The sequence below is a fragment of the Macrobrachium nipponense genome, chromosome 20 (assembly GCF_015104395.2).
Source record: "Macrobrachium nipponense isolate FS-2020 chromosome 20, ASM1510439v2, whole genome shotgun sequence".
In the NCBI taxonomy this organism is placed as follows: Eukaryota; Metazoa; Arthropoda; class Malacostraca; order Decapoda; family Palaemonidae; genus Macrobrachium; species Macrobrachium nipponense.
The window spans coordinates 28,036,809-28,055,458 of NC_061089.1; the positions used below are offsets into that span (position 1 = coordinate 28,036,809).

Here is an 18,650-nt window from a genome sequence, read left to right on the forward strand (position 1 = left end):
CAACCTCTGCAAACCACGCCAAGCCAAGCCACGCGCCTCTGCAAGTGGGAGTTACAAGTATAATAATGACTGGGGGAGTGCAAATAATTCAAGGGGAATCTATATTTTACGTATAATAATGACTAGGGGAGTGCAACTCATACGTATAATAATGACTGGGGAGTGCATATTTCGAGGGAGTGCATATCAAACGCTTCACCGGTAGTTGCCAAATTTCTCCCGATGAATAAATTAAATATAATCAGTCTTGCTTTAGGAATTTTCAGCCTGTAGTCGAGGGCATGAATACTTAGCAATTTTTTGTCATTCACTTTAATTGCAACTGCCATTATATCGTTTTTCCTTAAAAGTAGATGGGACTTGAATGTAGATTAAAAGTGTTTTCCGCAACTGCAGAAAATAAGTTGGAGTTAAGCAAGGGATACTTACTGATTTATGTTATTTATGCTCTTGGAAATAAATCGAACATTTAGGCTACCATAGCTTTATAAAAACAATGTAATACGTGCGTTTCTGTGAACTGAGTTAACCACATTAATGTTCCAAAGGATGTCCTTGACTGGGGTGTTCCTAATCTTGATTGCTGCTTCAGTTACAGTAATCGGGTAACGGAATCCATTTTTATAGTTTTAGGAGGACCTCTGAGCAGGGCCTCAGTGGTAAGATAGTACTAGATTATTGTACCAATCGCGTCATTTGCTGATGGTCAGTTTTAATCGCTCCTAGTGTAGTCGACAACAGTTAGCTTTCATGAATGAACATTTGCGCCACTTCATGTCAAGTGAATGAATTTTCTGGACAAAATATACAATATACTTTTCAGCTTTTTCATTTTATTTAACCTACCAAAGGTTTACCTGCTTTTGTTTTCGTGAATTTAAATCAAACTCCATTTTTACTCTTGTATATATACTAGCTGTCTCCCTTATGACTAATTGCTGTCTCATCAGGAAATTACATTTCTTTTAAAATATTTTACTGATAACTGCTGTCAGACCCAGTTCGTCAACAGGATTATTTACACGGTTTTAAACAGTTTTGCAATAGCACAAAAAGAAAAACATTGGTCCTAATCTTCCTTGTTACGTCCGATTCCCAATATGCATGATGATTCCTTTCAGGCCGAATTTTCAAACATTGTACATAAACACGATGGCGAATTAAATGTCAAACGTATACCCGTCAGTCCACTCACAATTGGTGCATTGTTTTGATTCAAAGATCTTTTATGGCCCCTCATGTCCTCTGGTATAGTGTACAAATATTCTTGTCTCAGATATAGTCTGGGAACTTAGTTGGGTTGTCGTCGGTGGATTATGAGGGTCCACATGGACTGCCGCAGGGGAGTTAGTTTTCGTACTGTGTGTTCACAGTCCAATCCTGAACAGTCCAGTACACGCGAACATAGTAAACAATGTAAAATTCCGATCAAGTACGGTGATTTTATTATTCTGGGCCAAAACTCCAACCCAAACGAATTTACTGATTCTCGAGTGATCTTCATCAAACATGTTCCGCAGTTGAACACCCAGTCCACCTCCACCCCCTTGTACCTTTATTAACCTGCTGTTTTTATGTACTGCATACTTTCAGTTTTTGTTTATTTTTTTGTCGTGGTAGATCGACCCCCAGCGCTCCTCAAGTATTTCTTAACTGTCATTTTTTTTTATTTTTTTTTTATCTGAACTTATTATCAACGCGTGCGCTTTTAATTTTTGGTACGATTTTAATTCAAGTTTTAATCTACTTTACTGTATATGTGAATTTTTTTCATCATTTTAATTTTTGTATAAGTGATTTTTAGATAAATTAAAAATTAATATTGCTTATAATTTATTGTATATATAATAATATACAGATCCCTGAAGATGAATTCAATTGAATACAAAACGCGTAGGAAAAATTGTAGTATATCACCATGTTTGTTCCTCCTGCCCCCATATATGTATCAGAGCCGTATATAGATTCACTCAGAATTGTCTAGAAAACTTGTTTAGCTCCATAAGACTGAAAAACCAGTGCCAACTGCCTTAGTATTTCGACAATTTCTGATATTGATATCAGTTGCACAATTTAACGTAGATGACCGCAAGTTTCTAGCTGACTTTCTTAATAAGCCCAATGTTGAAACAAATGGTGATGCTGAAAATGAAATTGAGGAACATGATTTTGACCAATTCTCAAGTGACAGTTTGATAAATCAAGGAAAACTGAGCAGCCTCCATTATATTGCTAGTTACTGCATAAAAAAGTTAAAAGTCAAATAATCATTGCACATTTTGTCTTCAAACAATATATATGTCTGTGTCTGTGTGTGCGCATATATATATATATAATATATATATATATATATATATATATATATATATATAGATATATATATATATATATATATATATATATATATATATATATATCAATGCTCTCAAATTTTGTTAATCCTAGAAAAAATTTAAACAGTTATATCTTGCCATCATAAAACATGATTCTACATGATGACTCAAGCTTTACATATCATGAAAATCGCAAAACCCCACCAAATTCTGCAACCGATGTGGAAGAGTTTTCCGATGTGTATTGTACGCCGATATTTCTTGAAATCTCCGACAGATGGCAGTAGTAGACGACCAACATGGCGAGAGTAGTCGCTCTTTGCAGTGAAGTCATTTAAATTTGTAATCTAAGCCTAAGCATTAAATTTATCGCGTGATTTTTCCTCACGGTTAACAGCCATTGGTGTTGTATGCTCAATCTTTTTATTATGCTAAAAACGACTCCACAAACAGAAATTCTTTGGAAATAATATCCTGTTTAGCTTAAGCTGTAGCTTTTTGTAATTCGTGGAAGATACCTGGACTTAACTATGAACCTTACGATGCTTCAGTTGCCTTAAAATTATTTTCGCTGTTTTCGGCTCGTGCTGTAAAGTTTGAAATAATGGCCTACTCCTTACAACTCCAATTTCAGTCTTTGATTCGATTTCTATCAGTGAAGGCATTGATGCCCCGTAGACTTTTTTCTGTGCTTAAAATCTTGAAGTTCAGACAAGGGAACTGATAATAACAGCAGCCGAACAAAGATGTATTTGAATTGATCACAAAGGTAAATTTTGGTTGCATATATTCATTGACGTTTTGCCATAATTTAGATTATCTACCTTTTTTCATATTAATTATTTGTCTTTTTTCATATTACGGGGTCTTTCCACTCCAAGAAACGTCAAAAACAATCAAATTTACCAACCAGGTGAAGAAAAAAACTCCTCGTGACATAATAATCAAATCCAAATAAAAAATACTCACAAAAAATCTGCTAAAATGAGAAACAATAAAAGCGTGATAAAAATAAATACAGACTGAACATATGTCCAAACAGCTAGACAATATCCGGCACGTGATGGAAACCCCAGTCCACATTCTTTAAATACAGGAAAATCCAACAATAAATGCAGATATCACGATGATATGACATAACGGCGCAAGACCACTCGGTTCGTATTTCCATGAGTAGAATATAAGATTTATCGGGCATCATTGCACCACCAAATCCTCAGAGACTGAGTTTTATGTGAAATATTGTTTTGTTTTACTGCTGCAAGAGCATTGCTTTTAAGGTTTAAATGCTTGCGGTAATCAGGGCTGACTTTCACTGAGAGTAGGTAAGCTCCGCGTTTGCCCTACAGAATCAGAAAAATGCAAATAAGAGATGTCATTATTTTTAGTTCCACTCTTTTGAAAAGAGATTCTTTGCATGGACTGACATTTTTTGCGTACAAAAATCTTTTATATTCGCACAAAGAACTTGTAAGGGAACCTAAATCACTATATCTTTCTAGTTAGGAGGTAACAGGCAAGAGACAAAAGTTGAGACCACAACAACAAGAGTGGCTCAAGAAATTAAAGAACGTAAGAATTTAATATAAAATAGTGGAATATAATCATGTAGAGTTTCCACCCCATTGTTTTAATCTTATATATATATATAATATACTTATATTTATATTATATATATTTATTATATATTATTATCTATATATATATATATATATATATATATAGATATACTTAACGAGTTCGGCCTTGAAGTTAATGGCCAGAGTAATTCTATAGACTGGTAATTTCTACTTTATTCTTTTACTTTTTGAAGAAATGTCATTATAATCAGCCGCGTAAAATGACAGAGTCACAGAGAAACCTAGTTTTAAGATTTTATTAGCTAATCCTGGTCTTAAGAATAATGAAATTTTTGGTGTCATTTATTTTGTTTATGGTATTTTGTAATGCAGAGATTGAAGTTAAAAAGAGTTAGATATGAAGCACTTGAAATATTTTATTGATATCAAGCATCGTGATCTCGTTAGTACAATACGAATTTTTCTTTGGAATTCTAAATGTATGCATGTCATGATTATATCACGTGTCAGAAAATGACGACACTTTTTATTTTTTTTTTTTATTAAAGTCTCGGTCACTGCCATCAACGGACTTTTTATTCCATTTTTTCTTCTGGACTCGATTGCTTGTTCAAGGCGAATTTATTTTTTGCTCAACGTATTTCGTGCATTTCATTGCTTCTGACAAGTCTCTCGAAAGAAAAAATGGTCTAAAAGGGAAAGTACACGGGAAAAATTCCACGTAAAAGAAGCAAGTTTCGTGTGAAATAAATGGCAGCTCCTAACAATGAACCTTCTAACTACTGTCTATTAAGAGTGAATGATGGAATCCAAACATACACTCGTACATATGGTTGCAGGAGCAAATGATTGTCATTGATAAAAATGAAACCAAATTAGAGATACTTTAAAAGAATCATAATTGATGTTCTTTCAAATACATTGTGATTAATAAGAAACTCAAAATAAACTCTCAGTTGCAGGTGTTTGATCCTGCCTTGTTAGATATCTCCCATAAGAAATGAATATTGAATAAAATGTATATGATACATGCAGACAACTAGATCCACGAGCAACAGATTTTACAAGTCAGAATAAAAACTTGATACAGACAAAGTAAACAAGACAGTTTTTGCATTGACAGCAACCTTTCAAGGGTCATGTATTTTCTGTTCTAAGAGCTTACCAAGAAAAAAGTGAATCTAAGCACAGTCAAAACGATCAGAAGATTCTATGTATGACAGCGTCCAGGCAGCAAGAGCAACATTTTGCCGGAAGGAAGTTGTGGTTTCCATTATCGCAACTGCGGTCATTAAGCTTTAAATCGTCTGTCTGAAAAAAAAAAAAAAAAAAAAAAAAAAAAATACCCCGCCCTTCAGTTCGATTACTTACTTCGCTACGGCGATGCTATGTCTAACTGCCTCGTACCAGAGGATTTCCTTGACCTTCCCTTGGGCTAGTGTATATTTACAAAATATTGCTGCAGACTCTTTATGCTGTTAACGAAATGACGTTCATGAACTCTTTAGTAGGAAGTAAAATATGCACCTCTGCATGCAAATATCCCCCACATTTCCCCGCCATTTCCTGTCATCTGTCAGAATCCTCCAGAAAGGGAAGCTAATGCAGATTTCACACTTCTAGGATTGCAGTACAGAAAAGTAATCTTCTAAAATGGATTCAAGGCAAAGCATTTCGACATAAATATATTCATTATTTTCTCTTTTACGTATCAGTTTTTTATAATTTATCATCTGAGTATGAAACCTGACGAAGGTTTTCACAACTAATTTGGAGATTTGCTTGATTTCAATTTGCTTAATGTTCCGACCTACCAATAGATATATGGTCACCAATAATGGCTATGTAAACAAGGACAGATATCACCACATGATATGTAAATCCAATTTGGCAGTCCTCATGACTTGACCCATTTTTTAGGTTAATTTGACCGTATTTCTACCCCATGTTTATTCTTATTCGGCATTTTTTTATCACTTAGAGCTTGTATTGCCATAGTGTCTTGCCTGTTCATGGGTTCCTAAGCACTATCAGTCCTTTGGCTTGCCAGTCGCCTGAACTCTTTTTGCTAATTCCCAACATTCGTTTTTATAAATTGTGGTCTTTAAGGATCGCTCCTCTCCACCCATACTCGCTTAGCATTTCATTGCTGGATGTACAAGCAGGCTGATTTACTGTCTAGGGAAATAGCCGTACCATTGTGAAGGCAGTAAGTGCTTTAGAGACTTAACACTAATCGAATGAGGGAGGCTTTTCTCCCAGTGCTATGTCTGCTAGTTTACGAAGATAAGTGAAAACTTTAGGTCAACATTTCCATCTTCGTTCCCAAAGCTTTTATTTATCCTGTCCAGGCCTAGCGGTGCTACTACAGCCTACTCTGACAATCGCCTCCAGAGGTTGAAAGATTGATAGGCACACACCCAATTATACTCTATTCGTGCCATTGTTGAGCTTCGTCCACATTGCAGAGCTGCGCAGCATTATCAGTAGAAGAATACTGTTGCAGTCACGAGCATAAACTGCATTCTAGTCACTCCTACTGATAAATTCTTGTTGTGTTGAATATGAATGAAATCATACCTGAAACCAGAAGCTGAATCACGGGAAAATCCCTGTCTGGTGTCGTCAATAGCAATATCAACAGCAGCAGAGGTGTCTCCTTTCGCTCACCCAAGTTTTTTTCTTTGTGCACATTCTAAGAAACAAAGTTTTATATTTCAGGGAAACTCACCAAACTTACCCTCGTCGATAATTACATTTCTTCATATCTTCTCACAGGTCAATCTACTGAAAACTTCAACCTCATGCAAGAAAATTAAAAGTATTTGCAGCCGGCCTTTAAGATTCAGCAGTAAGTTTCCGGTAAGAGCAGATTTTTCCAAGTATTCTATGTTCCCTTTGGCTGTTCTTGTATGTTGCTGTGAAATCCTTATATATTCCGTGTTTATAGTTTTTTCAAGTAGAAAAAAGTTAAGTCCTTATATCCTTTGCTGAATATCCAATTCTGTGGTGGTGATATTTTTTCCACATGCAATGGCCAGCAGGCAATGAACTTTTAATTTCTCGATTTCCTAATAAAAATGAAGAGATAGAAAAGATTACGATTACAAAATAATGAACTGAAACGTTTAGATTCCCTTGAATTTATTTACGTAGATCTCAGAAGACCTTGTGCAAGATGCCTGAATGATGACGATCGTTCATAACACGTCAACATTCGTCATGGCAGCTCAAAGCACATAGTACAGCCCACCAGTCAATAAGCCAGGGGTTGAATGCAGTTAGGGACGTCATTATTATTGCCTACTTCTCTTCTGGAGGACGTTCACTGTTGTCCTTGAAGAAAGGATATAATTAATTCCTCATTTGTGATGCTCTTTGTTGGTTTTTTCTCTTTGATGTAAGCCATCAGTAATGCTGGTCGTCTCAGATTATGTTCCTCACGTTAACTGCGTGTTCTGGATGCCTGAGAGTCTACTTAGAGATATTTTGCCGACGCGTTTGGGTGACAGATCGATCGAATGCTTCGTAATTATGCTGTAATAAGGATATGTCTTACAATCTTTGTCTGTGTTATTACAATCATTGCCTGCTTCTTTTTCTGTTTACATAAGAGTTTTCTGTGATATTTGCCGATGTATTTTGTGTTTTGTCGTGTTTAAAATTGCAGTGATTATACTTTCTAGTTCTTTATTATTATCATTAATGAATTTTATTAAAGTAGTCAGTATTGCACGGATTGTTTTTATACGTAAGATGATCGGACAGAACACTGGATTGTGAGTAATCCTATTTCAATTTGCATACCGAATTGACATCAAAGATTATATGCTTATTGTATACCCCGTGTTTCTTCTAAATTTTTTTCTAATAATGAACGCAGATCTTCACTGAGTATCTCAAGTTATCAGAATGTATTGACGCCAGTATCCTCGACTCTTTTGCAAAATCTAAACAAAACTCCCACCTCAGACCTCCCTCACTTTATGATCAGTAAGTTAAAAACCTTTGTTTTTAACATTAATTTCCTGTTAAGCTCGGTTCATTTCATGGGTTTGTGCATTGTGTGGGTTTTTCCTCACTTGGCAATTTCCTCAAATGGATATTGTCGGTTGCTATTATTTGATAATTTGACTCTTACAAAAAAAATAATAATATAATAAAAAAAAAGGATCGATTTACTCAATGCCTTTTATTTTGGACCATTTGAAAATTGCTGTAAATCTCATAAGAAAATTAGTTGAAATTCGTTAATTAGTAAACTCGAAACTTTTTAGTAAATGGAATTATTTTCGAAACATGATCTGCCAATGCATCATCATGAGCATCTGAGATTTATTTTTCGCCCCCCCATTTTTTTTTTATTTTCGCTGCTGTTGTAAGACATGATGTAAAATGTTATGAGTGACACTGATTGACAACTCTGTTGAATATCATTATCATCGATATGAGTCATGCCTCGAGTGAATTGTGTACGAGAAAAGAAATACATGCAAGCATTTTATTTAAGATTTTGCCACTAACAACAATTTCCAGGGCGCAAAATTTCAAATAACCACGGGTTCGTTTTTTTATCAATCTTTTTTGATAACGTGAGCATTAAGGAGCATCGAGTAATGGGAAAAAATTGCATAAAAAACAGGCAATGTTCCAAACAAAAAATAGATAGCTGGCAACTCGCGGCAAAACCTGCAACACAGCGTGACGATGCAACATTCTCTTGACCGATCAAAATTGATTTCTGTAGTTTTTGTCTCCGCTCTGAGGAGCTCCATAAAATGAGGAAAAGACGCCACGATGCCCTGTCGGGAAAAAGGGAATTTCCGTGTAAACGCTGAGGGAGGAAGACTGCGTCAACTCCTATCACCCTGGGGCGAATTGGACTCGATAAAACTAGATATTTGCTAGTCTAGAAGATGAAGCTGATCTTATACCACACGGACCTTGCCCTAAGGGTGAGAAGGTGTGAAATGTGTTAATGCCTAATGCGGATCTCTGGACTCCGTCCACTCAGCATAGACGATATTTTCAACAAATTAGACATAGATATATTCTCCATTGGACCAGAAAAAAAATATTTACACACGAACATCATTTATCCCATATAGCGTAGCTTTATCATGGAAGTAATGCCAGGTGAATACTTACAATAAATACATAGTTCTTCAAAGGTACACATAATTCGAAAACATGCATGCCTTCACACTATCTAAGGGCATTTCTTTGTATCGCAGGTGCTTACAATAATCAGTGCACCAATGAAATGAAGCTTTCGGTTTAAAAATCTTTAATTCTTTGTGGTGCCTGTCGAAATGGAAAAGGGTCTTGAGTTTGGGTTCAAGACTAGTATATGCCACGTCTCCCCTTAGGAGATGGATCAACCATGAGAGGGTTCTGGGATGAACGCCAACATTACCTCGGACTCCGTGATGCCGTACGAAGTCATGTACCCTGGAGAGGTTGATAACCCACAGAGTTCGGAAATGAACTGCGGAATTACCTCGGAACGCGCAATGGAGAGCGAAGTCACCTTGCTATGGAGGGTCCGGGAGGCGAGGAGCGGCTCCCCGGGGCGGCCGCTGCCAGCGAACTGCAGTGCAATGGTACTCCGGGAAATCCCGAACCGGGGTCTTACGCACTCGGGCACGGCCGTCTGCTTGGCATCAATGCAAAATATCTAGTTAAGGGTGATGGAAATCCAAATTTATTACATGATTAGTAACGGAGAAGTAAACCATTCTTCATGATTACCGGGAGAAATTGGAAAAGAAGTTTATTATGAATAACGTAAACTTAATATTACCAGTTTGGAGACGTGAACCTTGCCATTTCTCAGACAAGTGAAGGCAAACTTCCACTTTATGCGTATCTATAGTATTATTTTTTCTTTTTGCAAGTAGGGGTGGTGGGAGGGAGGAGGCTGTAGGTAAGGGGAAGACAGTACTGAGAACGATTAGGCGTAAAGAGAAACGAGAGTTAAAAATTAAATTCCTACTGATATTGTTATAGGTAGGGCATTAGAGCTACCGAAAAAAAGATAACTTAAAATTTCGAAATGCGACTCAAAACGGCTAATGACAATCAACTGCGTTTTATATATCTCCAAAAACTGTTAACACGAGATTCACTTGTACTGAAAAAGCTGACAAAAATAGTTTTCCTCGAGTGCCTGGGGAACTCTAATTTATCTCGTAAGAGGAGAACGGTGAAAAAATCATCCCAACGCAGGGCAAAGAACTTCCCAAAAGCGCATTTATGTAGACCATTTCGAAAGATCTAATAAGCTACCTTAGCGATGAACATGAACGTTGTGATTATTTGACTTCATATCTGAAATTATATTTAATGTTTCTTAGTAACGTTAAACATCATCTTTTGCGGAGTCTGAACCAATGTACTTGCCAAGTCCAAAAATCAGCAATATCGATAAAGGTGGCTAAAATCAAGTTTAACGGGAAAACGACGATAAGAAGCAAATAAGAAATATCAACCGCGAGGAACAGAACTAGTAACATATGAATGGTACAAAAAATACGTGAAAGAAGTTATCACAAATGAAGAAAAATGGGGCTGGACGATGGAATTCTATGGGCTACTACTATAAATAAGGAAGGAAGGGCCAAGTTCTCCACCAATTCCAACAATGGAGATATAGCAGGAAGTTGGAACACAAGAATCCAGCCCTCAAAGGGAAGAAACTTATGCTGCAGAAATGTCAAGAGCAAAGTTATTAAATAACAGCCAGAAATGAGGAAGATAAGATCGGCACCAGTGATCAGGAACAATGGTGTGAGATTCCGAGTATCTCAAGGAATAACAAAAACAAAAATTGTCAGGAAGACTATGGTCACTATCAAGGAGAGAATAGTGGGTTAAAAAATGTATGGGTTACGGTGGTCGCCCTCAGGGCAAAAAGATGGAACTCGAGTGAGTTTTTAGCGTCGAGGCTGAATACTCCTGCCATAAAAGTAGAAAAAAAGGAATATAAGGCAAGGAATAAAAAGAGGTTGGATGCTGTCAGGCCCAGAGGCTTTGCTCCAGCTTTAAAGACCTGCCCTAATTACAGAACAGCTTCTGAGGAACAGTCAAATTATCATCATTTGCAGAAAACACGACTTCTATATGAATATCTTTGACAGACCAAAATATCCCCATAGTATTCCGGAAACATGCAAATGATGCAACCCTTGATTTTCAGATGTTTAAAATATCTTTCTGCTTTTAGTGACATTCACAGTATAGATGCAAATATGGAGAACAAGATGTGAGAGCAAAAAAATGCGAGCACTGATCTAAATGTACTTGGAAATCGGACCGGACACAAAAAAGTTGTTTGTAGTTAAACATAGCTACAACCTTCAAGGTTTTAAAAACCACAACTTTAGCATGGTGGGCATTTCAGATGCGCAATAGACAGCCATCTTAAATCTTAAGAAAAATTACACAAAATTAGTATATTTATTTCGTTATAACGTCAGTTGGGAAGGTGATGACAAAAATATTGAACGTAAGAAGAACGATTTAAGTACTTAAGATTTGAAGGAAGATTCTGATTCGTCATAATTACTTCGGTGTTCTAGCAAGAAAAAGTAGTCTGCTCAACTCCGATGTAAATGTTTCATCTTAAAAAAAAAAACTAAACAAAAAACAAGGGAAAAACTAAGAGAGATAAGTAGAGATGAAATTTGAATTAATCAGATGAAATTATCAAAGTCTGAGTGGTTTGAATTTCCTGGTTTGATATTTATTTCTTCTTTGTCTTCCATTTTCTTCGTAGCTTTGGTTTGAGGTCCAAGTTTGCCTTTAAAAAAGGCGTGTAGTACCTACTGAGCGTTTGCAGACGGGGTCCGAATCTCTCTTCAACGAGACTAGTGCTTTAGTCTTTGTATTCAGTCAGACCGAACCATCATTGTAAGCAAGTGTGCCCAGCCTTCATTGTAAACAAAGGTTGCCTACCTTCAACATGGGGTTCATTGTAAATAAAGGTTGTCTACCTTCAATATAACTTTCAGTCTTCTATAGTAATTTGAACTTCTTTGTATCTCAGAGGAGAATAAGTAGTTAATTGCTGTTCCATTTCCTTGTTCGAGTCGTTGTTGGTCTTTTAAGTCTTACCCCTACGGCAGGAGGAACGAGCCGTGGAGAAGTGGTCTCTAACGAAGTCTAAGAAAAGACTGGATCAGCTAAGGCTTGACATAATGTGATACTTTGAAAGATTTGTGCGATGGTAAAGTGAAAATGAGGCATTTTGAAGTTTAGAAGGACGATTGCGGAAATGAGATCTTTTCACGAAAGAGGCTGAGTTTAAGAAAATAATACAGAGGAGCGAACTATTGAAAATGGCTAATGAAATTACTGAAGGAAAGCTTGAGAGAGTTTTGGAAATGGCTTTGAACAAAAGACTGGGAGAGTTTTTCAAAGGAACTATGAATAAAATCTTGAGAGTTGTTTTGGTGACTGTAGATAAAAGCTAGAGAGATCTGTTGAAGTGACTGCGGATAAAAGCGTGAGAGTTTTAGTGCCTGTGAATAAAAGCTTTGAGATAAAGATTTAAGTGACTGTGAATAAAAGCTTTGAGAGTATTTTTTAAGTGACTGCGAATAGAAATTTGAGATGATGATTTAAGTGACTGCGCATGAAAGCTAAGGGGATCCTGAGGATAATAATTGGAGAATATTTGAGGCAGCTCAAAAATTACCGAATCGGGAAGAAAAAGAAATACTTGGAGGTCGATGCACTAAGGAAGAATTCTTAAAGAGGTAATTAAGGGAAGAATAAAGAATAGTAAGAAAGAATAAAAGGAATTCAGAATAGAATAATATTGGCGTCGTATGCCAGGATGATCTTTAGGGCCGGAACATCAGAAATTATAATAGAATCTGGAACTACAATGCACTTAGTAGAGTTTGGAACTATAATGCAATTAGCAGAAACTGGAACTACACTGCAATTAGTAGAATCTGGAACTACAGTGTAATTAGTAGAATCTGGAACTACAATCCAATTAGTAGAATCTGGAACTACAATCCAGTTAGTAGAATCTGGAACTACAATGCAATTTTCTTGAGCTGGGACTATATCCGTCTGTCTCTATGGAGCTTCTGGAAGGCCTTTTCACTTATACCTACAAATCGCTGCATCTGCTGATCTTACTTTGACTTCATTAATTATCATTTAAATAACAAGCAAACTCCATCCGAAGCATTGTCCCATTATCACCTTTTGGTTATGGAATTCGCCTTCGTTTTGTGTGTGTGTCTGTGTGTGCACTCGCTGTCCGTGTCCATCTTAAATACCTCTGGAATTATTGAGGTTTATTCCAGGTCACGAAGGGCAGTTTCATAAATCGTCTGTCCCCTCGAAGGTACTGCGGCGTCATGTCCTGAGATAAGATTCGTTTGTTCTCTCTCTCTCTCTCTCTCTCTCTCTCTCTCTCTCTCTCTCTCTCTCTCTCTCTCTCTCTCGTTCTTGAATTTTCTTATTCTCACTTAGTAAACAATAACGGATTGGTATTTCATCATGATTGCATTATTGCATATCTCAACCCCCTTAAATTCATTGTAAATTAAACTGTCTTCACATTTAGGCATTTATCTAATTCGCCTTTTGATTTGGTTGTAAACAATTCCAGCGATGTGATGAATTACTGCGTTGAAAATTAACCTCGGAATTTGAACGAAACATCTTTATTGCCATCAAGGTGTTCATAGTCGGTTCTATATTTTCCAAACGGATGCAATGATAGACATCTACATGCCCAGAAATTCCTCTGATAATCATGTAACTCAGATAATAGTTATTAAAGGAAAAAAAATGGCGCAATAAGATGTGGTAAAACATTCTGCGGTTCTGTGCATATCCCGGATCCTACCGGTTGCCTCCGACCAAGGTACGTATCTCGGAGGGTTTCCCATCCTTATTCCCAGCGAGCCCTCTGATTGGTCACCGAAACCTGGTGTGATTCGTAATTTTGACTGGTCATGATTGCTATGGATGAAAGTCTTCTCTTTTTCACACTATGCAAAAAACAAGTGAAAAATTAAAGAAAAAAAAAGGTTTTGGCATAACCTTGAAAATCGAGCTCTTTCTCTGTTACATCCAACAGGGCGTGACGCTCGAAGGATAAAGGGTGAAGTGGAGCTCGAGAGGCGGAGCAAGATTGCAACCTCTCCCGCCCCTCCCACAGCCTCCTTTCCATCTTCAAAAACAAAAGTGGTCTTACACCAGGAGAGGCTAGGAAAAAAAAACAGGGGAAAAAAAGCTGGACACAAATTAGGAAACAAAAACTGGTTAGGAGTAGGCGAGGATCAGGCGCACGTCTTCGGTTGGTGGACTAAAGAATTCATTTGGTGCGTTCGAGTTGCCTCAGACGTTTTTCACATTTTCGTCTTCTTAATCACTGTTAGAATCTTTGATAACCTCCTGATAGTAAGCCTCAGTTAATAGGAATATTTGCCGAAATAATAATATAAAAAAAAATCAGTATTATTGCCGTGACACGTACCACTGGCATCATTAACAGGTCAGGTTTTGTCCACAGTTAGACTCTAGGTGCATCTTAACTAAAAGCTGGGCATACAGAGGACACCTTTAACGCTTATTTTCAGGAAGGATACACCGTCTGAAGAAGTTGTATCATACAACTTTTATCTCAAACGTAAAATGGGTTTTTCCAGTGACCTTCAGTGAGATCTCATGAATAAAATCGAAAAAAGGCATTTAATCAATATCTGTCAAAACATTTGAAACTTATAAGTAAGTTACCTGCCGGAAAATTCATCTCTGTGGGGAATTTAAATGTACCCTGAAGATGTGCAAATTGAATGTCCATAGAAGTGCAAGGTAGGGACTTGTGTCCTTGAAGTTTTCCTACGCAAGTTATTAGGCACGTGATCCTTGTGACGTTGCTGCATAGAGGTCAATGGAGGTCAAAATCCAGATTGTTTTTTACGCAGTTTTATATAGAAATAGTTCGAAAATTTTGCTGGAAGTCGAACTCTGACATATCAGTGCATATGCGCACTGCTGGTGTGATTTCGGCAACAATTAAAGCCGTTCTCTCAAACATATAAACTAGTAGCCCAATATTCCTGTCAAGGAGACTCCAAGATGGCCGAAATGAAATCATTCCGATAGGAATGCCAGTAGGTGAATGGGCAGTGTGAGAGTCCTCGCTTTGATAACAACAGTAATGACTACTTTATCCTAATTGAGAGTTGCAGTTGGCATTGATTCGGAAGGAGTCAACGATTAAACGAAACATTTTCGCATAAAAGTTGAAGTAATGCAGATAGCAAGCTACAAAAAGCTACAGAAATTAAATAAAAATACTTTTCTAGAAACCCAGAATTAAGGAGACTTTCGCTTTCATGACTGTTAATACCAAAAGATGGTTCAAAAGAGACTTCATCGTTGCTTTCAAGACACAATGCTCCTATGCCCAGGTTTTAATATCTTATTTATTTCTAATTTAATGTTAATTTGAATATTCGCTTCTTCTCTTCTCTATTTTTCATATTCGCATTCTAGACGCTCGCTAGTTCTTGGGTTTTCCTTAGATTTTTTCACGAGTGTGTACCAAATGATGATGATAATAATAATAATAATAATAATAATAATAATAATAATAATAATAATAATAATAATAATATACAATAGTCCTCACAAATATTGTGGATTTCTTACCTTTTTTCCTTCTTCAATTTAGGGGAACACTGCAAGGGTGCAAGTTTAGAACACGAAGACCATAGGTTTTAGGCATCCTTGTTATATCATTCTAAGGAGTTTGGAACTTCGCAAGAAATTTTTAGACAACATTTTGAGAGGTAAAAAGTAGGTCAGACTTATTACCGCCGAAAACAGGTAACGTGAGAGTTCAACGAACAGAATTTGCATTGAAGATAAAACCCCCGTTAGATTTTGCTCTTAATCCATACCTGATTTTAAAGTCTTATTGGCAGTTGATACTTCTACTTTTCCTTGAAGTACTGCAATAAGTCTTCTTGCTGTGGCAAAACACACACACACACACACACACACACACACACACACATATATATATATATATATATATATATATATATATTATATATATATATATATATATGTGTGTGTGTTGTGTGTGTGTGTGTGTTCTACGTAAAAATAATATGTATACGCAAAATGTGAATTTCGCAATATGCTGGGATATACAAGGAACAAATTTTTCAGAACTGCAGCAATTGTGAAAGCTTTATAGTGCATTGTCTTAGCAAAAAGGGAATTGTCTTTCCAAAATGCTTTATATAAGTATTATAATGCTAGAACAAAATTACCGTGGAAACTGATAAATACATAGGAATCACGTTTCTAAAATAAGCCTCAATTTCCCGGTCTATGTTCATTTTGCTTCAGTATTTCGAATATTATTGTTGATACAATAATACTTTTGTGGTTGCAGAGGCAATGTAAATTTTAATCATCCCCTCCAGGAAGAAATTTAAGTCTTCTCAAGAAAGTCTGCCATTCCAAATACTGGGGATTCCGTGAAATTAAAATGGATGAGTCGGGTAAATGTTGGATCTGTGAAGCCTGAGGCGTGCGTTAAAATCTCAGCGTTTCCTCCTCTTTTTCCTACATCGCTGTCTGGTTTGTAGATCTATATTTCCTACATTATATCCAGTGGGCTTGGCAACTGGCTCATGTTCAGGCCAGTTCACAGCACCTCTGGCTACCTCCTTTATAGTCCCATTTCTCTCGGCATCTTCATAGTCACGTTAGGCGTTCTCTCTCCTGATAGCAATTATCTCGGAAACAGAATGTCTTATGTAAATTCGTTCTCAAACGCTTTGTCGTATTCCACATCGTAGTAACAAGGATGTCGACATTCATTCCCTTGGGGAAGCCTGGAGAACAATACTATGAGAGCAACAAGGGACATAAATTGGCTAGAGGTGCTGCCATTAGGCCACAGCCCCAGCTACTTTCCATACACAGAGCACGACTATTTTTGTGACACTGCCACATACAAGGCTTCTGAAGTCTATTAATATTCTATGAAGAATAGAAACGACACACCAGAAACCTCAATGTTTAGCTTATACAACTTTGAAAGGACTGAGCACTGGTGAAGTGGAGTAAGGTGAATGGTTAGTGGTTCCTTTGAATTACTGGATTAATAGGCCTGACTTGGGAATAGCAAGTTTGACAGGTGTAGAAACATGAATTAGCTTCCCGATTCGATAAGGAAAAAGTCAAGTCGCCCTCACTAACTTGTATCAAATCTTTTTTTTCAAATCTGAAATTTTATTAGTATACATTATCCTCGTCTGATTACCTGACTTTACCTATAGTGAAGGTAATGTCACCATCTTCAAGAGACTCCATTGGTTTTATAATCCAGTTTACAGTTACCGGTTGTTTTATTAACTATGATCTAGACATTTCATGTCCACTACTGTCACGGTTATTAGTTTTCTCAAACTAAAGAGCCCAACATGGTTGATGAAGTGTATTTCCGGGGCCAAAAGGGTCTTCGCTATTAGACAAACATTTTGGGGAAGCCACGAAAGTCCCAACAATTACAAGGTTAGGAACTAGGTCTATAACATAGAAGTCTCATTACACCACTAATGCAAATACTTACAGGCCTCGTGTTTGCATCAATCCTTGGTAAACATCAGGGACCGGTTACTTTGTATAAATAAACCATTTACATTAATCATATGCTTCATGAGAATTCCCCATAGGGGGCAGTGCCATCAGGCCACATCGCCTGCTGCACTACTGGCTTTACTTAGGGTTGTTGGCTGCTTGCTTTCTGCTCCTACTTAGCTGCACCCAGTTGTAGCCATTCACTGAATGGCTGCATGAGCCCTAGTGTATGACCTTATAGTCTAATTTTCATAAGTCTAGTCAAAAGAGCCTTGAAAGAAAACCCAAGATACCTAGGAAATACGATGTTGGTACATTTTTAGCAAGTTTTGTTAAACGTCTAGTTATATTTTTGAATGCCTCCTCTGTTCTTCATCCTGGTGTAATGCAATGAGTCCCTGACCTTTACGTTTCTTGAATTTGATTATAACAAAAACAACGATCGGCGCGGAAGAGTAAATTTAACAATAATCTTCATATGCTAGTGTAGTTAACTCGTTTCACTCCTTCGAGACTATTCTAAAGTCGCAAAGGGCTTGAACTAAAATATATACGTGCATTTGATCGTAGGTGGTCATTGTTCTCCAATCCTTTTCAGAGTCAATCACGAAACTCACGACTGGTGTCGGTGTGGGAGGTTGGTAGCCAATTTGTCAGCTAGTGCGATGTCAAACCGGTTATTTTCTGTACCCACTTTCCTTTGTTGTCCTTATCTTCATAGAAAACTCCCGAGGTCTCCGATAAGATTAGGCAAAAGTAATAATAAGTTTCTGATGAAAGATGAAGAGGAAATGAAGGTCACCTTATTCGTGAGAACAGCGGTGTTGTGATATGAAAGAAAACATTTTTTTAAAGAAAACTATAAGACTTTGAATGACAAATAAACCGGACTCGCCTGATAGCCTGACTAAGGCCCGATTGCAGCTTTCCACCCCTTCCCCTCCCCGCCAACAAAAAAGAAAAAACGAAAAAGGATGCCACGTGTGAGGACGGCAAAGGACAAAACCCATTCAATCCTGAATAAATATTAGATAGTATATTGTCGCGTCACCAACGGCTGCCACTCTAACAGATAACATAGATAAGAAATTATAGATAATTCCAA

At 37.0% G+C, this 18,650-nt stretch overlaps 1 protein-coding gene across 1 annotated transcript in view; it reads left to right on the forward strand.

The window, feature by feature from the left end:
• The window catches only part of LOC135223986 (molybdenum cofactor biosynthesis protein 1-like), a 238,316-nt gene that overhangs the window by 179,206 nt on the left and 40,460 nt on the right, over window positions 1-18,650 (forward strand). Inside the window, exon 2 of the mRNA XM_064262916.1 lies at window positions 6,692-6,775. Within this exon, the coding sequence (XP_064118986.1) occupies window positions 6,692-6,775 (84 nt within the window). The remainder of the gene's footprint in view (window positions 1-6,691; window positions 6,776-18,650) is intronic.